This window comes from Strigops habroptila, chromosome 11 (assembly GCF_004027225.2).
Source record: "Strigops habroptila isolate Jane chromosome 11, bStrHab1.2.pri, whole genome shotgun sequence".
Taxonomy (NCBI): Eukaryota; Metazoa; Chordata; class Aves; order Psittaciformes; family Psittacidae; genus Strigops; species Strigops habroptila.
In genome coordinates, this window is record NC_046360.1 from 6,709,486 (window position 1) to 6,736,219 (window position 26,734).

Consider the following 26,734-nt stretch of genomic DNA (forward strand, 5'->3'; position numbering starts at 1 on the left):
GCCAAAGCACATTAAAGTGAAAATGCACCATGTTAATTTGGCAGCAGGCCAGTATGTCAAATCAGACGCACCTACTTGTCACTTCTTTTCTGTTTAAATCCAGTGTCATTACACCAGCATAATATTTTGCCCTTCTTACCCTAGAAGTAGTCAAGTGCAGCACCCAGGTGCCAAGGCTGCAAAATGGAGTCAGCTGCATGGCTTGTATGCTGTGAGGCTGGATGCTGCAGGGTAAAGAGCTGAGGCACCAAAGAAATGCAGTTATCGCCCAGGAAATTCACTGCCTGTCTGGTCTTACTGCTGTTATATGGCTGAAATTACTTAACAAAAAAGGGAAGGAAGGTCAAAAGAGCCTGCCATTTATTGGATGTGACTGATCAGTGCATGAGATATCATTAAGAGTCAATCGAACCCCCTCAGATTGGAGTCTAGCTTTCTACTGCCATCCTTATTAACCTCAGAAGAATCATGCTGGGAATAATCGTATCTTGCTGGTGGTAAAAAGAGCATGGTCTGCTTGCTCCTGGACCAGATGCCCTCTGACAAAGTATGTGTTCATTTTCCCACCTGTCATGTCTGTTCAGAGCAACCATGTGAAGTGCAGGGTTAGAACAGAGCCTACATAAGACAAAACAGAGGGATAACCACATGAGGATGCTCCTTGGTGTGAGCATTGTCATTGTTGAGGCACTGTCTGTACACACTAAATCGACACTCTTTTTTACTTTACTGTAAGAGTACAGGGGACATAAGTAGAAAAAGCTTAAGCAAGCAAAGTGAATCAAAATATGAATGGACTGCCAGCTTGAACAAATTAACTTCCTTTATTCCCTACAAAGGAGGAAAAAAAAAACCCAAAAGCTCACTACAAACCTTTTTTAAAGTAAAACTAGTCTGTGTATTTCATACTTCTCATATCTAATGAGTACTCAGCACAGTTCACATGAACTGCATGGCTGAAACTTCCACTGACTGGGAAATGCGTTCACCTTGCAGTCTTTGTTATATCTCTACAGGTCCCAAAATACCTTCTAGCGACCTGGTTTGCTTTGCCTTCTCCAGATAATCAGCACCACTGTTTAAAACAGGCTGCCTGCTCCATAGTATGGGATCAAATTTCCCTGTGGTTTAAGATGAGCAGCATTTTCTGTACTGATACCAAAATGGTCTAAAATATTCTTTGTCTTTAGAATCTCAGTAGCCAGAATTGCATGTGCTCTGCATCACAGCAGCCATGTACTTGAGAAAGACACTGTTATACAGAAGCCTGTCAAAGCAGAAAGTGCCATCTCTGCGTAGGCCTCAGCAGTGGAAGATACACCAACTCTATTACAAACTATCTTCAATATTGGAAGTGGCATTTGTGTGACAGCTCAGTGCAGGAAGCTGCTGTCTGTACAATGGTGAGATTAATGGAATATTATGGGCCTTAATTTTCCTGAATCTGTACTTTCTGTCAAGAGTTCCAACAGTCATGAAAACTTAGGCTTATCCTAAAATAAAATTATAAAAAACAACCCACAAACAATTAGTTCACACCATATTATATTGTAAAGCTTTAGTGCCTGCTTCTGCAAAATCAGACCAGAAACTAAGGTTCAAGAAGCTACTATACAATAACATCTCCCTTAAGAACTGGGACACAAAGTCCATGAAATAGTGAAAATTACACCTGCTGCGTTCAAATCTGATGTTAAGTGCCAGTACCATACCAAGAAAGAAAGAACCTCTGAATTTGCTTTAGAACTGTGGGCACGATACATGAAGCCAAATCCATTCCCAGTACCAGCCAGCCAAAATCAAATGACACAGTCCCCTTTATTGAGGAATATCCGATCCCTTTCACAAAGAAAAAAAAAGTCTGCAAGGCTTGATGGGCTGAAAGCCTCAGGTGTCCGCATACTCCCATTGCAAGCTGCAGAACTGAAACACAGTTTTACACATCACGAGGATGGACCCTCGCTCAGATTTTCTCTTTTATCTGAGAAGAGTTGAAGGACCCACATAAAAGACACTGAAGGTAAGTGCTCTATTAAATACTCCAAGATCTAATCCTGATACTATCTGCCGTACCCATGATAACGTGAGATAGTTCTCCCTTTAACATTCAGAAATCTGAGCAGAATGGAAAAGATGTCAAAGGTTGTTTGTCAAAGCCACCATATCTGGTTCAGAAATAGTGAGCGGTGCTGCCTGTGGCAGGTGATCCTCCAGGAGAAGCAATGTGATAAGTAAAATGCCAGCTTTTAACTGAAGGATTTGACTTCACAAAATCCATTCCTGCTAATTTCCAGTCAAGTGAAAAAAAGCACAAAATAACAGTACGTAATAGGAGGAGACAGTTACAGGGATGGGTCTGGTAGCTTCCCGCACTAAATTTAACCGTTCTCTCACACTCTTGTTCTCCAAGCAAAAGGAAAACTTTACTGAGCATTTGGCCCTGCAGGTTAAGGTAAGCTGTAAGCTGACACACAGACTGAAACAGCGAGCTACACAGGCATCCGAAATACCTTAAGTCTCCAGAATACGCGTCACCACAAGACAAACAGATCACAAGTTACCAAACTTCCAGGTTTGTTACAGAACCTCACCCACTGCTTCCTGCAAGTGAAGAAACTTCCTTTTCATCCACCCCACTCTAAGCAATCAGACCTGCTCCCCAGTGTGCCACGCTGGAAAGCCATAGCTCTGCCAAGCAAAACGTTAAATATCTGGCCTCAAGCAATGGTTTAAGTAAAGCCTTTCATCTCCTCTTACTCCCATCTGTTTGCGTAGCTGCGAGCTCCAGGAATCCGCACGTCGAGAGCTTCCTTCTTTTTTCTTGATCTCAATGCGGAGGGAGTTCTGCTTTCACTGCTGCAGTGCCTGGTCTTTCTCTCAGTGTGAAAGGGAAGAGAGGGGGGCGGAGAAGGAGGCTGTTCACCGGGGCCCTTCTATTCCAGGATGCCATTTTATTAAGTTCTCCTCTTCTTTCACATACCATATAATCAGCTCCACATCATAGCATTTGAGACAGACTCCGAGACAGTGAATATTTCCACTGAGGCTGCATAAGTGCTCTCAGATGGTTCAAAACCTGCATGTCCTCTAACCATGCTAAGAAGCTTCCAGAACAGCACATTCGACTTTTCTGGGGGTTGTATCTGTCCCCCCCTTTTTAAAATTTTTTTTAGAACAACAGCGTATCATGTAGTGCTATGGAACCATGGGCTTTACAGTGATTGTACAAGAGAGGCCACGTGCAGAGGCAAGAGAGTTCAAGATCCCCAATATATTCCCTTGTTTCTGAATTTTCTCCAGCCCTAGACTGTTTCTCCCAGCAGTATTTGCAAACAATTTCTCCTGAAAGGGATTAGACTAAAACTTCAGATCCAATGAACAAATATAAAAAGGACACTATTTTTCTGCAAACCGAGTTTTGAAATCAACTTAGACTGATGTCTGGATATTCTTAGCTGTTAGGTTACCCTGACTCAGCTCAAGCCAAATTCATCAAGCTAAACTGATGTAAACTCAGGCTAAATGCATTCCAGAGCATCCATAAAAGAGCTTGTCCCTGTTTGAATAAAGAATTTTAAAAGCTGATGTCATTGAAAAGATGTGATTTGTCATGGTAAAATCTGATCTTTAGAATACACAGGGAAAAGCATTTTGTTCATGGAGCAATAACGGTGGAGCGGCTTTATTTTTCACTGGCAATGCAGGACACCACCATTCAGGAGTGTGGAATATGCAAGGGAAATAGAATGGCAAGAAGTAGAAGAAGGGCAAGAAGTAGAAGAACAGAACAGTTTATCACAGATGAACGGTAATCTTACTCCTAACTCAGCTTTCTTTTTCAATAGAACCATGTGTATACTAAAATCACTAAAATTGCTTGTCAGAATTGAAGAGTATGATAAACAAGCAAGGCAGTAGCTGAAAAATGAGAGACTTTCACACCAGTAGGACTTATTAAGCACCAGTGATAGTCTACCTGGTGAAAACAAGTTCCATGCTTACATTCGTATGTATTCAGCAGGCATGTACAACTAACCCAAATCTCAACTCGGTCAGGGTATTTCATGCCCTGTGCTTGAGATGAAAAATGTCAGAAACTGAAAGCTAAACATAACAGACAACTGTGCTCACCCAGGCTGATGAGAAGAGGGGCTTTAAAAATGTTTGTTTAATATATTAAAACGCTTGCTGTCAACACCTTTCATGCTATGTGCTTGAATATCCTTGATGAGGGTTTGTGCAGCTGTGGTTCTCATACTGAATTAATTTTGTAAATTGTGGTGTGATATGATAGAAGTTTTCCAGCTATGTAATCTTTAATTAACTTGGCTGCCTTTGAGTGGCTCCAACCCATGCTTGTCTGTGAAATACTCAACTTTGACAAAACATCACCTCTGCCTTCTGCTTGATATCTGAGGGATAACTTTTTTTTCCTCCTTTTTTTAAAGGGAAATGCAAAGTGCTGCAGGATGACTTGGTAGATTAACTTTTTGCCTTTCCCATACTTTCATAATTCTCACACACATGGGATACTTTGGATTTTAAGGTTTTGGGAAGTGTGGCTTCCTCTTTTTATGTGTTTATACAGTGCAACTAACAAAAGAGCTCTAGCTTGTGGCTGTAAAGTGAAGTCTAAAAACAGCTTTTCGGGCTTTTTTACAAAATTCACTTAGACAGGATACTGAAGACCTGTAGGAGAAGGGACACAGAAGAGACTGAACTGGTGACTACCCAACTTCATCTTCTAGGGCAATAAATTATTTGTGTATTCTTATTTGCACCTGAGAAAAGCTGCCCAGTGTTTAGTCTAGGGCTCACAATTCTAAAGGCATCCTTTACTAGGCAACAAACTTACATCTTACTAAAAGGAAAATGACGTATTCCTTAATGGAAAAAATAGGTCAGAGCTGGATGCTGAGAGGTGAACTGCTTTATGTCCCCAGATTTACAAGAGTTAAGTCAGGAGAAGCTAGGCACGTTGTACTTCTTTTCAAATAAATTCACAGTAACTTACACCCTCATCTATTTTCTTCTTCTGGAAGTCAAAGCATATTGTATAAAACAGGACTTGTGGAGGCAAACAAGTAGGTTAAGGACTTAATAAAATAAATAGCAGTCAGAATCGTTTATTTCATTATTCTTCCCAATGCTAGCACGATGATGGGAGATTAGATGTTGCAAAGGGACTATCTGGAAGGACTTGAATTTGCAGCTTTCTGGTCAGAATTAGCACAGAGCAAGAGACTGAACTCTGAGTGCCTTGACATCTCTAACTAGAGTCTTCTTGAGAGGCTCATTTACATCTAATTAAACAACACTATTTTTTACCTTACTCAACGGCTGTTCCTTCAGCTTCTGCTAGGAAAGTGTCAGTCAAATGTTCCATAACAATCCTGCCAAGGGTGGACATTTTGTCAGTAGAAATTTTGCTCTAATCAGGTGTGACTCCTCACCAGCTTGCAATTAAGCACTATAGGCAATATTTATATTTTGTGACTCTTGTTATGCCTCCACGGTCATGGATGAGCCAGGAATCAAATCAATATATGTATGACTGAACTCCAGATAATTGTTAAGTCTGTGATAAGGTCAGAGTTTATTTACACATGAGAATGTTCATTAACGTAGTTTTGATTCAGACGGTACTTCAAAAGAAACTAGAATTACATTTCAGAGGAAGCTCAAGTCCTGGATTTAAATAATACCCAACTTGTATTTAAAAAACAAGTAACATCACTATGAGTGTGGAAAGAAGAAATGCCATTTCAGAATCTTCAGACATCTCTGAGAAAATAATAATACACACAGGGACTGGTGAAAAAGAATTCTATTCTAGAAAAGCATTAACTTAAAAGATGTTCCTAATTCCCTTTGAAGTTGATGTTAAATATGTGCTTAACTTTTTGCCTACTCGGGGAATCACACCAGCAGCTTGCTAAATCGTTTCTGCACAGGAGCCTATTGGACCAATGAACAGCTAATTTAAAGAGGTACTATTCCTAGAACAAGTCAAGTCATAACGAGAAGAGCTGCTCACTCACACAAACTATCTAAATTCATTGATCTGTGGTGGAGCTCTCTGTTACTAAAACAAATTATCAAGATTCTTATGTTTTCCTAACTAGCATCTTCAATGTATAGATTCACATGCTGAACAGCCTTGGAAAGGGCACCCAGAAAGACTGGAGTAAAGCCAGTTATTTTCCTTTGCATCTCAGGAATATATTGCCAACCTCAAATCAAATAAACCAAATTACTTTTTGTTTCTTCTGAAAATTCTTTAAGTTAAAGGTTTCTTATTAATGATAGGATTTTAACCATTTACCTGAGAAGACATTCCATGGCATGGGTAAAGGATTGCTTTGTCATCCTCTTCAGCTCCCTGGTCTAAACAGTAGCCACTAGCTTTGCTGTTACGAACCTGTAATGGGATCAGAAAGAAAGCAATTGTAGTAGAAATTAATTTGTATGATGCAAGTCCAGTACAGCTAAATCTGAGCTGCACTACAGCTACTGAAACAAGGTAAAACTGTTTTTCTCTGAGAAACACATGGTGATTCTCCAGGTATGACAGAATGCCAGTAGTGACTTTGCACCAGGAAAAGACACAATCTGGACAACCTGCTATAGCATCATTTTGTTTGCCCCTCTTGCTCATATAGAAACAAAAAAAAAAACCAAACCCATGTGAAAACATTCTACTGGAATTGAGAATAAAGGATATGGCTGGGTACAGAAGTGACATAAAGCACATCGCTGTGAAAGGATACAGCAATAACTTCTTAAACAAGAAGTTATTTAGATACTTTGAAACAGTCAACAGGTGACTTTTAGTTTAGACTGTGAAGTATTTGGCTGGCCCCATAATATAGGAATAGCTGCTGCATGAAGTGTTGGAAAAATCAGTAAGTGATTCTTGATGTTATAGTATAGGGGATAACATATTGGGTACTAGCATAACAGGGGATCTGATCGGATAAGGGGGTTCAACAGTTAAATCTGAGAAGGTTTATTTTATGACTCAGGTACTATAAAGGCTAAAGAAGATGAAGACAGCTTTATGGCACGACTTTAAAAAATGTGAATTGAGTCACTAGGGAATATATTTTTACTACTGTTTCAATCTGTTTCACATCTACTCAATACATTTATTTTCCTTTAAACTCACTAAAATCCAGACATATTTTCCTCCAAGAAAATAAGCAGAAGAGAAAGTATTAAATATCAACTTGATGTCATTTAGGATGAAGCCTCTAGTTTTTTCATTGCAGGCATGTTAAGACTGAAAGGGAACTATGCCAGTTTATACCAGCTAAATAGCTTGTGTGTTTTATTTTATTTTAAGTTTTAATGAATTAGATACTTGCATCACTAAACTTCCTGTTTGACTCAAGAACCTTCTATGTGACCACTCAACAGAAACAAACTTCTTTTTAGAGCCCAGCTTGCTAACCGTCTGGTGTAATTGACACAACATTGGCAGAACTGCCAATGTTCCTCGCAGTTAACAGCCTTCTCAGAGCTGACAGTTACTAATAGCTCTTGTTGAATTTACTAAATGTCTTTCCCCTTACTGCCAGGGATACTTATATTAGGATGCAAAGTGATATTATGCAATAAAACTTGCACTTTGTATCAATAGCTGAAGTGCCTGAGTTACATGAAGTCGATCAAATGGAACAGAAGGGAAGAATGTCCATTTAGTTGCCTTGGGTGAAAATATATTGCCTTTGGATGTAATTGTAGTTCAAGTAGACAATTAAAACAGAATCGCAAGAACATTAAGCAGCAGGAGAGCTCCTAGAACTTCACCCCAGTTCACAGTCGTGACAGCAGTCCTTACATCATAGGCACATGACAGATTCAAGGAGTTACAGAAGGCATGTCTGACTTCGCTACAAACTGGGGTCAAGCATATGTGGGAGCTTTGATTGGTTCACAGCAGAGGAAGAAATGTTCCAGACAGCTGAGGTGAACTGAAATGTCTACACATTTCTAACATGTTTAGATCGAGCATTTCAGTAAGGTTAAGTAACCTATCCACTCATTTGTCTCTGAGTAGGTGTTCCAGGGTCTTACTCAATACCAGTACCCAAGTGACAATGAAAATACAGAATCTGAGTGCAAAGCAGCAAATTGTTTTTTCCTCTGACTTTTTCATGAAGAGATAAAGACCTGCCAAATAGTAGCCTCACCTCATAATCTGAGCAAGGGTATGTTGCTTTTTATCCTGAACAATAAGGAATGCAAAAATGATTAATAAAGTGAACATAATCCTTCAGCTAGTTTGGCAAAACCCAAAAAAGGGTGGTTCTTTACTTAAAAACAATTCAGCAAACTCAACTGTTCTCATTAACTGTAATTATTATAGCTGTCTTGACTGCTGATGTTTTCTTGAGGATGTCTATGGCATCCGATTTGGGAAGCAATTACCCCAAATTTATGTTCTCAGAGCTGCTCTGTTCTAAAGTGAAAACCAAGGAGGTTGTGTATCATCATTACACAATCATACCCCAGCAAGAGGGACAGAGCTTCTCAAAGCCACACTTCTTAGTGGTGATTAAACGCAGGGGAGGGCATTTCTTTTGCTACTATGTGCTGACTTGAAATTGCTCTGTACATCCTGATAGTCACCACTAAGGTGAAAAGACTGCTCTAATGCAGCCATGATGTATTTTCAAAGACATACAGTACCTCTCCATAAGTGATTGTATTATTATAAACCCTCATTTCAGGATAGACGTTCTCCAAGTACCACTTAAAACTCCGGCACTGCAGTCGCTGTCGTAGAGCTATTCTTTCAGAAACGTCTCCAAAGTCAACTCCAGGATTCTACAAAGCAGAAAAAGAATAAAGAAATCTCACTGCATTGACTTTACAGTTGTGTTCTTTACTGAAACCAAATTGGAGTTCATTCTGTATACCAAGCTGTATTTCCTTCTCTTTCCTAAGCAGCAGCTTATCAAACAGCTGCTGTTGAGAGCAGACAATAAATATTAATGAAAGTCAATGGAAAAAGAAGGATAACGAACAAGCAAAAACCAAACATAAGTCAAAATAATAAGAATACAATAAGAATGCTGTCACTTATAGCAATTCTAAATGTTTGCAATCAAACCTGAACTCCTTTGCTTTCAGATTCATTAGGAATTTAGGCAGCAATTCTGATCTAAGATATGGCAGCGTGATCATGGTTTACTCTAGTAATAGCCTTGGGTATTCACTAATGTAAATGAAATCAGAACAGACCTGTTAAAACTTCAAAGCAGAGCTGCTCAAAAAGTCATTAAGCTCCATTAAACATTTGCATAGACCAGCATTCAGTTTTACTGGCAATGGAGCTCATTTGCAGACCTGAGCCATAAAATGCAGTTAAACACAAAACCTTCTTTATAATTCTGCTTCAGAATTTAATTCTTGTTTGAATTCAAATCCCATGAAAAACACAGGCTGGAAGAGTCAAATCAATATGATCAAACCCAGCCATTTAAGAAATGCCAGGTCCTGAGGTAGTGTCTGTTGATTTAAACCATTATAAATCATCATAGTTCAACATTAAGACAGCCAGAGTTACCTCATCTAAAAATCTTTTCCGACACATATGAATCAAGTGGACTGATCCTGGGGAGTTGTGCGTGGATCTGTCTGAAATGCCATGTACATTCCCTCCAGAAAGATTCCTGTACGTTTTACAAATTATGTCTAATGCAGGGTTACAAGACAGCAGCAAATCTTAGCTCAGGGTTTATTAGAATCCTCAACAGATGCTTCATTTTCAGGAGAGAATACAAGTGTAATACTGAACAGGTTTTTCTATTTGCCACATAAAGAGTTTGCTGTGCTCACTGCTGCTTGCTGATGCACACTTTGTCATGAGCTCTCTATGCAGCATCCATTCAAATGAATGTTAATTTACGTACTACTTCAGGCTACGTGGAAGGTGAGCAATTCTTGGAGGCACTCAGCACAATAAATCATTCAATATAAGACTCCTTTATCACTAAAATTGTCAAGGAATAGATCATAAGCAGGGGCAAACTAATTATTCGGTTAACTAAACTAAGCTATACTGACCACTGCTGAAGGTTATAGGAATATGATCTTGCAGATGTGTCCAAAGATCATCTGCTGATGAAGACACACATTATGCACAGATCCTCAGTAACTTAGAAGGGAGCGAGTTGTGGAAAAGGTGGTGTGAATTATGAAAGGGTTAATTTGGATAGGGTTTGGTGAGAAAACATGTATTTTACTTGCTTCCTTTTTGCGCTGTTCTAAAACGAGTCAGTACAGTGCCATGTTTGTGATGCCATTTCTACGGAGCAGCTATGGAAGTGCAGCGCTTACTTCTCTATTAGCTGCAATCACCACATGCAGGTTACAGTGTGATGGCACAAGAATGAGGTGTCCACATCATTTAGTGTGTGAACGTGGTCTTTTTAACCAGGCAGTGGGGTTTCTAGTTCTCCTGCAGAAGGTTTTTCTTGTGGCTCATAACAGGACAGTACTTCTTGGTCATCTAGGTGGAATGCTACAGTGGAATAACTCTGTGAACACTAACACTCACTTCCTTTTCGTGAGAGCTAATAGGGTTATTTTTATGATGCACATTTTATCAATCAATCGATTTATTTTATGGAAAGAAAATTTTAATGTTCAGTACTTCTGCTGACTTTATGTCTCTTAATGTAGATGTTCCAGGTTTTTTTTAAAAGCTCCTGCTGTATAGCCCAGTGCAGAAAACTACATCAACGAGTAATCTCAGAGAGATTAAAGGAAATCATGTTTTGGGGTAAATGCTTATTTAACTATCTTGTCTTTTCCCAGAATCATTTGAGATGGCATCAAGCAAACAAATTTACCAAGGTTACATTTTCATCTCCTGTTTGAAACTGACTGTTTAATCAAATGGATACAGACAGGGCCAAAACAGCCCTAAAAACTTAAATGGACGCTGCTTTGTCTCCCCCCAGCTGTCATGGAATTCTGATGTGGGAAAGAAGTTACGCAGTATTGCCTTTTGCTAAGGCAAAATAATTCTCTGCAATTACCTCTCATGCCAAAAGAAGTCACCAAAACACATCTTCATAGAGAACTTGCACAGAGTGTCTGATACAGCAGTGAGTGCAATTTGAACACGTGAACATCTGACATATTCAGACATCACATGGAGAATATGATAAGGCATAAGATTTGCAAAACCACAGTAGGAATGAACAAAAATTGTACCTAGATACCAAAGTACATATTTAGTATGTAGATATTTAGGACACAGTCTAAATCCTATGTAGTCTCTGACAAGACTCTCGTGACTTTGATGGACTCTAGGTCATAGCTGAATATTCACAAAGACTTACCTTCCTGTTCTGGTAGGAACACTCCTGCTTCCATGTACTTCAGTCAGCTCTGGACCAGCCCCCCATGCAAGGGTTAACTAAACCATCACTACCTACAGATTGGAGCATGCTTTCCCTCAGCTGCTCTCCCTGTGCCCCTTCACATGAATAATTAGGATGCAAATACCACTGAAGAATATAGCAGCAGTCAGTTTCCACCTGACTGGGATATAACATCCCTCTCTCCTCTCCAAGAATTATGCTCAGTGGAGATGTAGCATGTGATATACTTACAGAATAAAGTGATAAATTGAAGCTACAGTTTATCTAATATTTATATTACATGGATTCCTAGAGGCCCCCACATGCCATCTACAATTCGTATGCACAGTGAGAAACAGAACATGTCCACATTGCAACTCGCAGCCTGTAGACAGTAAAACTATTTAATGTGTGATTCTTTTATCACATACTTTGTTTTTTATGCTCATGAGGTCTATTGAGCCTCACAATGAATGATGATATTTATTTATAGACATTTCCGAAGTCCTCACCGCTGTAGCATATGAACACCTCAAAGTTTAATGGCATCCCAAATTAATGACTTCTTCTGAGGAAGCACATAAACCTGAAACATTTTGCTCTAGTTAAATTATAAATCTGTGTCACTGCTCCTGGGTGTACAACAAAACTTACACTGAGGAAGCAAGTTTACATGGCAGAACTCTTCATATTAAGCACGCATGAGCACAGAAGCACTCTTCCCCTTAAGCTTAGCCCACTTGGTACACCTGTAGTAATTATCCTTCACCTCGAAGAGCTAGCTAGGAACAGCCATCCACATTCCTGCCTCTGTTTGGGAGAGAGCATGACCCATACTTACTGCCATGGGGATGTTCCACGCCATGTAAACATGTGACTTGAAGTCATCCATCCAGACCTCAGCGGCCCGCAGGGCATTGCGCTTTGCATAGTAATCAATGTCGTTGTTGTAGGGTTTCTTTGTGCGTTCAATATGTGCCACGCGGGAACAGGGTAACACCTCCATGCTTCCTCCACACTGCCAGACCTGGGAGAGGGGGAGGAAAAAACAATTACATGTTGGGGGTTTTTGTTTGTTTTCTTCTGTTTCTTTTCAGAGGCTGTATGTAGAGAATTCCCCAGTCAGAGATGGGCACCGTTGTACGATTCAGAATGATCATCCAACTTACCTCTCTCTGCAAACATTGACTATAGATGAGTCCAAGGTGAATGCGCCTGGCTGTGTTAGGTATGTAAATTTACATGCCACGAATATCCAAGTCTTTCCCCATAATGTCCCTGTCCTTGCAACCATTAGGCAGAAGTTAAATTGTAAGGTGGCAACCTCTACCATAGGGACTAATTTACCTAGTGCTTGTTACTGAAACTTCAACAAAAATAAATTCTATCATCTGTCTGTCTATGTGGGGATTACTGTATCCGCTCTCCAAATCAACAAACAAACTTTTAATAGTTTGTGACTGTGACACAAACTATTAAAAACAAACAAAAGTGTGACTGTCAGAAAAATCTGATACACATTTAGTGTATATCAGCACCTCAGATGACCTGTTCCACACCACAGCCTGTTATGTGGGGTTTTAAACACTACCTTTGGAAAATAGAAGGAAACAAATTACCCACATGCACAATACCACCAGAAAAAAGGCATGGAAACACACTTATTTTCTCATTATGGAAACCTAGACTTTGATTGTGAGTCAGTCAATTACTCTTTTCTTTTTCTAATCCAGCCCCTGCAGGCTTCACTGATTTTCAGTGCAGCAATTCTCCAGCCACAGACATGCTTTGTCCTACCTTCATCAGTAAGAAACAAGCACTGACTTACCTGGTCAGTACAGGATGTCCCATGGAAATTTTACCCAAGAATAGAGACTCAAGTCTCAGCTCAGGGTGCCTAGGTAAATCTGGCCATTAAGCGAAACTCATGTTTATTTAGCAACAGGGGCTACTGCCACACTTGGCAGTGGATGTGAGCACAGCAGATGCCAGTGCTCCTACATCAGCTCTTACCTGCCAGCAGCGAGGGAAGGAGAAACTCCTGGTGCAACTGTTCTGTGTACCTTTACCTGCAGCCTGGTCACATCAGAAGCAATAAATGGCCACTTATCTCTGTACACCCGAATTGATGAAGATGGAAAAAGGGACTGAGTGGAGTCTATCACCCAGGCACCACTGTGATGTACTGGGCAGCTTTGTCCTGTTGATTATTCACTGCGTGAACTCTGGGGGGAAACAATGAGGACTTCTCTTTGAATCAGTGAGATATGGAGTGATGCAGGGTGAGTGAAGTTTATGCCTTTCAGTTCCCTCAGGTCTGCACCTAGTGCTATAATGTAGCTGAAATAAATAAAAGGTAGTAAAATATAAACAATAATCCATTGCTTTCCAAGGTCATAGAAGAGCATAAGAGCTCATTTCTAGGCAAGATGCACTCCAGAATAACACTGGGCCAGTTCTTCACCTAAGCTGCCTTCTCGGGGACAAAGATAAATAGCTTGGGAAGTGGCAGATAAAATCTTCTGCTCCAGTTTGCCTTTTCTTTTTTTTCTCTAAATACTCTGATAGGTAATATGTATTTGCCACTTTCCAAATGGTTCTGTAGTAAATCACTGGCCACTGGAATTTACATTTGATAAATGAAATACACTGAAAAACGCACTGCTCGTAAATTTGGCCTGGCATATGCTGAGGTTTCCAGTGCAAAGGGGAAGTGCTATGAAAAAAGAAAGGAATTAATTGATTTTCATGGTCAGAAGGGGAAATGAGCAGTACACTTTAGTGTACTGCCACTTGCCCAACTTATCCTGGAAGTCAGCTATCTAATGCACGTACATTTTTCTTTCTCTTGCTATGGTTAATGACCTTGTAATTGTCATTTATATATTTTGGTAGCAATGGCAAATACCTTATCTAAGCGGCAGATTTATTTCCTTCAAATGCCAGTGCTCATGCAAACCTGAAGAGGAAAAGCGTACTAAACTGCAACATTAAAGGAAATGGTTTAGCTCATCTGTAAATTCACCACAAACAGTTATTTATCAGTGATAAATTCTCCCCAGATGAAATCCACAGGGAACTCAGACACCTGGCTTTGAAGGCAGCAAAACAGGAAAAGGCAACAGCAGCCTCAGGGCAGGTAACACTCACCCTGCCACCAGGATCCTGGTGCAGGCAGTGGGAACCTGTACTGTGACTGCCCCATCTGCAGTGTCTACGTTGCCTCACATTTACAACCAGTCACTTCTTTCCCCTACCCGTCAGCCCCATTTTGCTCTTTAAAGAGACAAAAATCTGCTGAAGAGAGGGAAGGAAGGAAGGAAGAAAACAGCCAAGAAATATTCAAGGAAATTTGCTTCCCATGAAGATGCTGATTTACCCCAGATGACTTGTTTTTTTGTGGAGTATGTCACCAGAAACCAGTGGGGCTGTTTCCCAGGAGGGAGCTGGATGTACAGTGTACAGGGTGAGGAGGCAGTGAGGTAGCAATGTATCACCAGACATACATCCTCCCACCACCATTTGTCCATATCCCAGATAAATGCTACAGCTGCTTGTCTGTGGGTCATTTCTTTTCAGGCCAGACAAGGTCTCTTGTTTCACTTCATTGTGATTAGTTGCTGTTCAGTGGAGCACAAACATGTCTCTGTATCCCCACACACCCTTTTGGTGCACTGCTAAGTATGGAGTGAAGCTCTTGTCCTCTTCCTTTCCAGAGCAATTACTTACATGAAAATGAAGAGCGTAGTACAACCAAATACATGCACCCCAAATCAGACAAGATCCCAGTAGTTAAGGGCAGTTGTGTGAGATTTAGATGGTACTGAAGACTTGTGTCTCAATCAAGAGGGTGGGGAGGTTTAGCAGCACCTTCCTCCCGCTGACACAGAATTGAAAGACACATGCAATTCAGAAAGCCATTGCTGGGCTGCCTCTAGCTACAAGAAGGCTCTGAAAAACAATGAAGGATGAAAGAACAAGGAAAGTTGTACTGCGTGAAACAGATAAGAGAGGTGAGTCAGTGGCTGCCCCTGACACTGGTTTGTTCTCCTCCTTTCTTCTTCAGAACTGTATTTAATGACCCATTTGAACAGTACTAAACAACCCATTTCTTTCCACATCTAACTATGAAATTATGCAAAAAAAAAAATAATTACACACATCCATATAGCATTTATCAAACAGAGTTCTTAAAAGCGTCTTACTATGGGAAGCAAACTATTTCTACCTGTGAGCACAAAATGACATTGAAATAGACATGTTTCAGACAACCAGAGAAAACCAAGTTCCATGTCTGTGACTCATCTTCTGGGATAACAACGTATTTCCAATGCGAGTTATTCCTCTCATACCAATTTCCCAACATTAAATGTGTGTTTCAAGGTTCACTTACTGAGAATGTGCAAGTGGAACAGTGTCTCTGAGCTGCTCCCTACAAGGGTGCACATCACTGAAAACCTCACTCAACTGCATTTATCCCCACGGAGAGGTAAATCCCCAACAGTAAACTTTGGTTCTGGCATCACAGCATGCACTCACCAAACCTGGGCTGTGGGGCAGCAGCCCAGGCTCTGCTGAAGGTAGGGTAGGTACAGGCTCAAAAGATGCCCTGGGCTGGGCATCAGCAACACTGAAGCAAAGAGGCTCCTGCTTTGTGTGCGCCCCAGCGCCATGCAGCTGCCACAGCCCAGGGACTCACTTGGCTTTCGCATCACACTGTGCAGTGTTTTAAGACACGATCAAGTAATTCCAAGAGACACTCAATTTATTTGCTAATTGTAGTTAATTTCTAATTTCAGTATTGCTCTTTAGGCTGCTATAAACAAAATTGATGGCAATATAAATGTTACCAAAGCCATGTTACCTGAGCATTTTCACTGCTAATTATCTCAATCAACTTTTCTATAAACAGGCATATTAAGTATTAAGAAGAACAAGTACCCACATCAGGGGTAAATTACAAACTGAATTATAATGTTTGTGGTTGGCTCTACAGTGATTTACTGACACTAATTATTAGCTGTTCCTGTGCACCTGAAATACGGGTGTCCTACAGAAAAGTGTTCACCATTCACTTTACAGTAGTCAATTGTCATCATATTCTGTGCATCAAAGGCAAACCGTGATGAGACAGTGTCTTGTCTACCATGACCTACACTGTTCATCACCAACACTGGCCACCAGTGAAGGCTGGGTACCCAATTTAGAAGGGTTAATACATTGCTGTACTTTAACTCTTGCCAAACAAGAAGAAATTGTATGAGGAAATACTGTTGCTGGTAGGCCCAGCAGTGTGTTACCTGGCACAGCTGCAATGGCTCTGCCAGAGGCAGCGCTGCAGAAGTGGATGTTCAGCACATCCTGAAATGAAACCCTTCTGCTGGCACTAGACCAATGTTTTATAAAAGCAGGTTTGAACTCCACCTGAGCAGCACTTCACAGAAGTCACCTTTCGGACTTCAGACTTTCTTTTCTGTGTGAAGGAAACAGAAGAGATGGAGGAGTTCTCAAAGCAGCTGTTTTAAGAATTCCCACGCTGGGATATCATAAAAGTCAGGAATCTCAGGTTTTCTTCTATTTTCAGGCAAAGCCTATCAAAGATGGATGTCTTCCAGACTACCCACACACACCTACGGCAGGACTGGAAAAGATTTTCCTATCATAAAATAACTTCCACATGTTTCAGAAATTTTGCTGACCTAAATTGTCAGGATAACATCAATCTTAAATGTTTCCACTAGTTGAAACACAGGCTCTTTGTCACCTCCATCTTCCCCCCAAAAAAACTACCCCCAAAGTGTCCTTAAACTGAGCCACTGATGATTTTCAGAAGGTGTTTGGTGTTAAAAGCTTTTTTAGTAAGAGCATATTTCAATCTGAAAGGTCAGTTTAAACTGAAAACCCAAACCTTTGTTGCAAAAATAGCCGAACACAACCTTTTGACAACCTTAATAAAAGGTATTTGTTCTCATTTAGAAATTTTGCCAAACTACAGCCTTTTCCACAGAATATTTTTTATCAGCTGGAAAAGTCTCAAAAACCTGCCCACTGAACTTCAAGGAGGCTGGGCGCTCACAGCCCTTCTGAGTGCATGTGGTCTGGAGATAAAGGTGCCTTTAATCACTGGGACCGACTGTCCAAGTGATGGGTTCTCACAGGGTGATTAATTTGTGGCTCCTCAAGGTGAATAAAGTCTGAGTCCTTCCTAGCTAAAGTTGCAGCACCTGAAGGGCAAGAGAACACAGATCCAGGTAGTAAATTCAAAACAGCAGCACCACTGGGCCGTTCTCAGCTCCCTTAACACCAATGTGTAAAATAAAATCCACGTGTACAGCAAAGCTACACACAAAGATAACTCTTAATGTTCCAATTATTGCAAATAATCTTAATTAAATTATGCATAGGAAGATGATGCTGCAGTTTTGGCCTCTCTCTCCAGTCAGCCATGGACCAGCAAGGTTTAAATCAGAAGGGATTCTTCAAAGTAAATTTGGAATCTGACATTAAGATCCTTTCCCATCTGAAACACAGGAGCTCACTAGTTATCCTTCTAGTCCCCACTCTAGAAACCAAAAATGAGCATGAATACAGCACACTTACAGTCCTTGCATCTCTGATATTGACAATTTACATAGTTCACTGAAAAGTGATTTCTCAAATTTATAGCTTGACATACTCTATTTTTCCTAATGGGGTTTTATGGTTATTCTTTCTTCCACATATTCTCAATGCTGACTAGAGAGTCGTATTTAATCAGATGTGCTGGATAAAGTGCTCTCTGTTTTTCACTTCACATAGGAAGCTGTTAGAAACAAGAGAGCTGTCATAGTCAAACACGTCATATGGAAAACGAATCACGTGGTCTCGCTTTGTTCATCAACTCCATTTTTATCACCATGTTCAAAGGAAGCCGTAATTATGGTGTAAAAAAGTCCCAACTCTCGTTTCTCAAAATAGCCTGTGCTATTTCATGGTGCACTTACAGAGCAGAAATCTTTCCATGCTGGGACAAAACAGCTTACATGAGAGATGCTTTTAGCTGCCAAAAGAACTGAAAAAAGGAAGAAATCACATCTCAAGATCCACAGATCATGTGTTTTGTCAAAGATTTCAGGATAAACTTCTGACCCACACTTGCAAATTACAGGAACCAAAAAGGCCATTGCTTGACTGATACTGACATTGTCTCCATTGGAGTCCTCACCTTTCTAGTTTCAACTCCTGCTAACACCAGTTTATAGATAACCTGCTAATAGCAGATACATAGGGAGTGTGACAGAATCTCACACATAAAAGCTATTTCTGTCACTAAGATAGTCTAATTAACATAAACACCTAGTGTGTATATACCTAACCCCCACTACTCCTGCTGCTCTGTAAGGCTGGGAACAAGCAGCAGTGTTTGTGAAGGGGTGAATTTCATTTGGGGCTCTCCTCATGCCTTTTCTTTCCTGGCTTATGCAGCATCAACTTGATTTGAAGACAGAAGCATAGATATAGAGAATAGAGTAGACAGTCACTCGAGTCTTTGGTGTATGTTTGGCACTAGTATTATTGCTTCATGATTATTATTAGTATTTCAGTTGCCCCAATGATGAATACTTGGAGATTGCTGCTTTTCCCAAAACTATTACCATGGAGTTCCAGGGGGTGTGTATCCTCTTGTAGAGTCACCTAATGTGAGGTTTCATGGCAGATTCCAAATGGCATCGGTTCTTTGTAGGGAAGTAAAACAATTATTTCATAGATACTTGATTAGCCTTTACATTTTTTCAGAGTTGATCGAAGTTTGACCTATTACTTTTGTTCCCTTGGGGGTTTCTAATATTTACAGATGAACTGCTTTCAGAGGAGAACAGGCAGTGGGACCTTAATGTTCTTGCTACGAGACACCCAATTGATACTTCACATTACTTTACTCTCTTAGATTTCTCTGGTAGGTCTCCAGTAGCAAACTTAGAGGTTGTCCTTCACGTATTTCTTAGAGGTTACACAGAACCTCAAGCCAGCCCAGATCTCAGATGCGACAATAGTGAGGAGATAAAACCCTTCTGTTAACCCTCTTACAGAAGAAAATAGATAAGCATGAAGAAATTGAAACATGTTCTAGAGAAACTCGCACTCAGCAACTGCTATCTCGCTGTACAGATAAACTTTGTGTGTGAAGAACTAAGTCTGATAAATTAATAGACTAGCAGCTATGGGAGGGAGAGGATAGGATTTAAAATTGTATTAAAAATGTCCCATATGCTTTAACCACTAATCCAATCTCCATAAACCTCTATTTTGTACAGTTTTCACAAAGGACATTGCACCTCTGAGAAAAGCAGGTTTAGGGAAGAAGCTGGTAGTTTTATGTGAAGTAAACTCTCTTCTACAAGGAAAATTTCAGATGCTCCGAAACATCTTGGTGATGGGGGATGGAAATTGCAAAAGGCTTCAGGGAAACAAGAGCAGACGGATGCCCATGGGCTGGCTGCACTGCGCACACTGCACAGGGTGGGCTTTACACATGGATTTCAAATAGCCATTAACTGGCATGCCAAAGGCTAAAGTGTCCTGAACCAAGATGGTTCAGGAGTTCTTGCTGCAGTGATACTACTCAATGACAACCTGCTCTGATAAGGCTGTTTCCTGAGGAGCTGGCAAGGAGCCTTCACAGCCAAGCAGAGCATGGCAGGAAAACACAGCTAGTCTGTACTCAAAGAAATATTAGGAAAGCTTATGCTTATACAGACTTCAATCACTGGGTCTGGAGCCTGCTCCTCATTCCCAATCCTAGGATCATGACATCTACCCTTGCCGGCACAAGTTCCCTGGATACCTATTGGCTCTGGATAGCTCCTGAGAAAGGCACCAGGACAATTATGCAGAGACTCCACTGATCCTGACTGGTCAGTGTGCCACGTGCCATGCAGGGACAGCGGCTCACCCCTCTGTTGAGGGCAGGATGTCAGCATATCGCTCAGGTGGAAAAGGGTGGGGAGATGATCTGTTACTCCCCAGAAAGCACTTAGGGAGCAGAATTCTGGGAGATGGCAGCTTGACAGGTAATAACCAAGCAGGCATCTCACAGGCACGGTGTATAGCAAACGCTGGCATGTCCCGTGCTGATGACCTTAGGTGCAGGTAAGTGCTGTTCATCTACCATCAACCTCATCGACATTATTGCTTAGGGATGGCATTTGGGTCTGTCAGGACAGGAAGCACTGAGGAATGGGAACAGGGAGAAAGGACGGCCTAAGTTGAAGGTTTTAATTTTCAGAGACTTGTTTTTCTTAGCAAATGAATGAACGTTAGCACCTCAGAATGCTCCAGGAGAGCTCCTATCACATAGATGACAGGCATAGAAAGGAGACTGCTCTGAAGCATACCCTTAGACTCCACAGAGTAGAGATAAAAACGCGCCTTTCTCTGAATTCTCCTTAAGTCTGAAAGAGGATGCAGATACCTTCTTCTGCCCTAATACCAGATATGGTGGGTTTTGCAAGCCCCAATCATTTTTCCTTGTATAACGTAAATGCAATTTGGTATCTCTAAATTAGTTTGGTAATTATCCCAGGCAGATGCTTCTCATAACATATTCTTGAAGAACACATTTGATGAGAATAATTTTCTGCCTTCTTACAAATTTACTCGTTTTTCCCCAAATCAATAGAACTGCTGTCAGTCATTCCCGCAGATCTGTCAGCACAGACACTGTTTGTACTGTAACTGTTAAAATTCAACAAATTGGCCTTGAAAATTACAATCCACATGGGATACATGAAGTGGCATTAAAGACCAGCCCATCATCTTTGTTCTTCACTTCTCATTCATGTGATTTCTTTAGGTTGTTTCTTCTCACTCATCCCAAAAGACCACAGAGAAAATCTCCCTCTGAATTCAAGTCTCAGCAAAGGATAAAGACATACTACGTACGTTAAGCTTATATCAGAAAATCTGCCGCTGAGCTCCTGCAACACTGAAGTTCGTAGGAAAATACCTGTTTTACCAGACTCTGAGCTTTAATAACCTACACCAAACCATGAAATAATGCTGACTAGGCAATTCAGAAGCTTCTTCTGAAACACAAGCACCAGTACACCAGCTGCCATAGTCCAGTGCTCCCTTGGATGCTACTTAAAAGAGGCCCAAGACTGGATCAGCTGAGCACAGCAGCTACCCAAACAGGCTGAAGGATGCTGTCAGATGCCAGGAGAAGATTAGCAAGGATACTGAAGGTCAGAGTAGTGGTGCTGACACCTATGGGCACTGTTCATAAAGCAACAACTTCTTCAGAAATCAACTTTTCTTCAAGAAACTAATTTCCACAGTGGGGAAAAAAAAGTGGTGAGTCCAGAGGACCAGATTTGGTTAAATCCCATCACGTTAACTAGTTTCAACACATCTCTTAGAGCTGAAGTTTAAGACTGTCATATTTAGATGGGGTTTGTATGCACCTAGCTTATGTTCTGGTTTGGATTTGTGAACAAATGAGGACAGTCTGAGCTTTTGAGTTGTTGGGAAGAGTTGTTTTGTGTTTCAAAGCCCTTCCCATTTTTGGTATCTCAGATGAACAGGGATTATTTCCTCTGTCTAAATTAAAGCAAAAATCAACCTCCAACCTAGCAGCAAAATTAAAAGCCTTCACCTAAAAATTAAAAGCAAAGTCCTAGAATTGAAACACCCACACTTGAAACCTGGGCTTGGTCTCTCTGTAACACCAAATTCCAGATTTAAACTTTTTGAACTCGGAAAGAAAAGAAGAGAAAAACACTATACAGCAAGTCTGCAGTCATGTACATCAGTGCATGTGGCAGCTGAATTACAGAATCACAAAATGGCTGAAGAGGTCATTTGGTCCAACCTCCCCCTGCTCAAGCAGGGCCACCTACAGCCAGTTGCCAGGACCATGTCCCAGCAGCTTTTGAATATCCCCAGTGATGGAGATGCCACAACCTCTCTGGGCAACCTCTCAACATTGTCTCTGATTTCAATTACCTTTCTTCAAAATGGCAAATGAAATAGTTTTCACACTATCTAGGGTGCCTATCATAAATACGTCTGGGAGATAAACTACTTTTAATTTGCAGAAAGGTCTGACACTAAGTGTGTAACTCAAAGGCACCTTTTCCAGCAGGTAGGCAAACACATTAGCCTAAAACTAAGCAGAACCTCTAATAGCATCTCCCTTAACTGTTACATAAGGTAAGCCAGGATGAAAGTAAAAGGCAGAAGTTTTCGGCTTCCCCTTTCTTGGTAATACCATTAGTTCGCACTTTCAGTCTTTTGCTAAAGTAGTGATACTTACCGTGTGTTCAACCTTCACTAAGAAGGCTGAAAATGATAAAATGCTTCCTGGCATTTTAGCTGAGACCACAGGGAAAAAGAATAAAGAGTGGAATTTATTGATGCTTCCATTAGAATAAAGTCATTCTTGAATAAGAAAATATTGAAACAGACTGTCTAATGAAGTGATCACAAAGGGTCTTTTCAAAAGACCCTAAGTGGATTCATCCTCATTTACTTTCTCTTTCCACAACAGGCCCTTAAATGATCTTTGTATATTGTCTGCACTAAATCCTGCAGGGTTGCTATTTCATTTTAAAGAAAAAAGCTTTTAGGCTGCAAGGGATTCATTCAGTCAGAGCTATTATGCTTATTGTGACTCTGCTGCAGAGCCAAGGGATTTACTATATGCTCATTAGATCCTGCTTTGTTCCAAAACAATCTTTTACAATGCAAATTTTAGCATGCTGATCTCCTTAGAATAACACTTTCAAAAAATGGCTATTAAAGTAAAAGCTTCTTCCAATGCAGAAATGCTACAAACTGAGATTAATTGCTAATATTTTAGACCATGAAGACATCTGGTTTCTCAGCTGAAATTCAGCTTTGAACATGGTTACGAGAAGTCACAGGACTCAGTGTTACGGTACAAAGCAGTCCCGTGGATGGTCACAGAGCTGAGGCCACATTATAGAGTCATCATAGATGCGGCACATTTGTCAGTTGGCTTCTTGGTGGCTGGTGTACAAAAGACTTGATTTGTTTGAGCGCTGGCACCTGAAGCATCGAGGACAAGCCTCACCAACAGAGATGTTCATTCATCAGGACCTCTATGGAAGCTGCATAATGTGAGAGGTGCGAGTTCTCCTCAGCCCTGCTACATAACCACCTGCAGGGCAGTGCCGATGAGAAACAGAAAGAGCTGGGACAATTTCCATCTCTTTAAAGTCACGTTTGGCACTTGTGACCTGCAGAGGTATTGATGATGCAGGGTGCACTCTTGTTTTTCAAAGCATTAATTCTGTCTTGTTCCTCCTCCATGACCTTCCCAAGGGAGTGGTTGTACGAACACAGAACGGTGAGTATTATCATCCAGGAGATATACCTGATAGCTCATTCTTAATGGCTCTATAAATCTCACTAAGTCTTAGTGCTTTAAGTGTACAGCACAGATAATACTGCTGTAAGGAATAGTGGGAACCTGTCTCTCCTACGTACAGAAGCCTAGTGATACTATATTAAAGCATTCTCTCTTGTAGTCTGATTAGCAGAGCTCAAGCTGGAGGTAAAATTTATACTGAAAACTGATCTCTAGGAAGAGAATTAATAAAATATCAGAGGTGACCAATAAGAAAATAAAAAATAGTTTGCTAGCAGAAGCACTAATAAATCATTACAGCAATTCCAGCCATTCTTTCCCCACACACCCATTCTAAATCAGATCAGCAAACTAAACATGCAATTTATATTAAAATACCCACAAATCATCACCTGCTTATACTGGGCAAGTTCATCTGGTGAAGATAAGCACCTGCTCACTAAACCATCTGAATTCAGATGACATCCTGTTTTCACACAGTAAGTGCCAAATCCTTAATGAACATCAGATACAGATGTGCGAGGGCATGGCTTTTGCTGGGAATGCTTATTTACTTCAGATGGCAAACCCATGATTAAGATTCTCCTCCCAGGGAAAACATAACCAGTGCCATAGGAAGGTGCTGAAGGAGGGGAGTTGCCTGTAAACAACTGGAATAAGCTACATGAGACATGTCTGGAGTTTGAGAAACACACTTCCGATCACCCTGCTCTTTTGACCAGCACAGCTCCCCTTGGCAGCCACCAAGAACAACACAAGTGTTCTTATATTGCAAGAACACCACAAAAAATATGCAAAACACCTCTGGTGAGTCTGTTACAACGTGCTTTGACTTCACCGTTCTGACTAAAGGACAGTACATGTCTGGAAGGGCTTTTGGCTACCTCAGAGGAAAGGCACAAAGGCATAGAAGAGGAACTTTAACAGAAGAAAGTGCTATTATGTCCTAGTCATTCACTCTGCTTAAGTGCTTTATTGCTACTATTAATGGACAGATAATAACATTAATCATAGGCTGTGAAGTGCCTGACAAACTAAGCCATTTATATGAACAGAGAGCTTAGACACCTAAAGAGCTGGTAAAGGGATGTGATTTGGGTAAAACACAAAAGAAAAAGGCTGTTTGTGCTTTGATGGACAACTCCCTAAAGAATCTCCAAATCCTAGGACTGCAAAGCAGGCTGTCACGTTTGTAGATTTACTGCGTCTCCAGGGAAATTTCAAGTGAGACCAGACCCAGCCTTGTACCAGCTCTTTTCATTTCATTTTTTTAGGACCAGTTATTCCCATTTATAAAGACTTAGACTCTAGTTAACAAATTCTTTTGTTTGGAAGATTTTTCTTTTAATTTTTGGAATTTTGTTGTTGTTGTGCTGTTGTATAATGAAACCAACAGAAATGTATTGATGGTGACATATGAAAGAGTTTGCTATGCATGTTTTTGTTCTTTAAACTAGACAGGACACATTCCATCTAGCATAAGGATGTGAAAATACACATACACATCTGGCAGTATTTTTCCCAAGAGCTGAAAGTGTCCTTAAAATTGAACACTGTAAATATTAGCTTCAGCTTATTGCCAAGATAGTGTCCTGTATTATTAAAGTGCTGAGCAAATAAGGGATGTTCTATGTTTGCAAGAGATTTCTAGAAGTTAAATATAATAGATACAGATATGGTTTCAAATTGAACCAAAAATGTGCTTGGCATTTCACCGTGTTTCAAAATATGGAAAGAAAGTTCATTTCGGATCAAGCAAAATACTTTGTTTCAACAACATCTGAAAACACCCTTTTTGAGAACGTAATTTAATGGATTCTCCTTTCTCAACATATGAATTTAGCTATAAATTTCTTTTGTCAAATCTGTACTCTTTTTTTTTCCCCAAAAAATTTTGGAAAATTACTGTCCTATTATAGACAAAAATACCATTAGTTGCTTACAAAGAAAACACTGACCTTTACCTTTTGCCTTTCTAAGGCTTCTTTACATCATTAATCGTCGCTCTCATTCTTAGGCTGGGGACCTACACACCCAATTTCTGCTGTGAGCAGGTTTTAAGAAACCCTTTAGCCAGAGACAGCCTTGAAAACAAACTATGTAGGAGAAAGCCCCATGCTCTAAGCCAAGTCCATGTTTCTTCACCTTGGACTTTTTTTACCATTCTGTGCTAAGCCAAAGAGAAAGGTTATCTACAGCTATTAGAATTTTGCCTAAATTCATCTCTTGTTTTGCTTTCCTGTGTCAACCGGCCTCAGGTTGAACCACGTGGTGACATCTATCACGCTGGGAATCTGCTCTGTTCCTGCCCTTGGAGACAACTGTAAGACAGAGCTCAGCAGAGGTTAGAAGGATGTTTTTGTATCATCTTTCCTTGCTCTTAACCAAGGACTTTCATCCTGACACCTGAGAATGATTTGCAGATGCTCACTGTGAGCAGGGAGAACAGTATCCCAAGTTCATGAACAAGCAAATGAAAATGGATGGTTTTCATTGATGACTCTGTCCTTACAAAAATACATTACCTTCCATGAGCTTCTTGGCATGGAAAGGGTTAGAACTAGGATATGTTAGATGAGGATTTCAGGGAATATGTAGACAACTTGCTTACACAGCCTGCTCCTCCCTTCCCTTCAATCCTGTCCTTATTTACCCTTCCCAAGCCCAGCACAGAATCTGGCCCCTCTGCATTTCACGTACCACTACATGTTGAAAGGGATTATGGTTCAAATATGCACTCACAAACACAGCACTGCTTGACTTGTGTCTGACAGAGCAAGCCAGAGCCAGTTATGTGTAGCACAGTCATGAAATATAGGTATTGGCACAAAAGGTTGCCAGACATGACCAGAAGAGTATTGCATTAGAATAAATAGATTTTACTTAACGACCTTTGGCATTTTATGTTTCCAGACAGTTGCTATAGTTTTACTCCAAAATATACACCTCAACTACAGCTTGGCTAAAATAGATAAATAAAACCAAT

The 26,734-nt window shown here is 40.5% G+C and overlaps 1 protein-coding gene across 1 annotated transcript in view; it reads right to left on the reverse strand.

Moving 5' to 3' along the window:
* GALNT9 (polypeptide N-acetylgalactosaminyltransferase 9) overlaps window positions 1-26,734 on the reverse strand; it is a 148,074-nt gene that overhangs the window by 7,964 nt on the left and 113,376 nt on the right. Inside the window, exons 7-9 of the mRNA XM_030501646.1 lie at window positions 12,220-12,405; window positions 8,695-8,832; window positions 6,326-6,421 (exon numbers count right to left, since the gene is read on the reverse strand). Of these exons, the coding sequence (XP_030357506.1) occupies window positions 6,326-6,421; window positions 8,695-8,832; window positions 12,220-12,405 (420 nt within the window). The remainder of the gene's footprint in view (window positions 1-6,325; window positions 6,422-8,694; window positions 8,833-12,219; window positions 12,406-26,734) is intronic.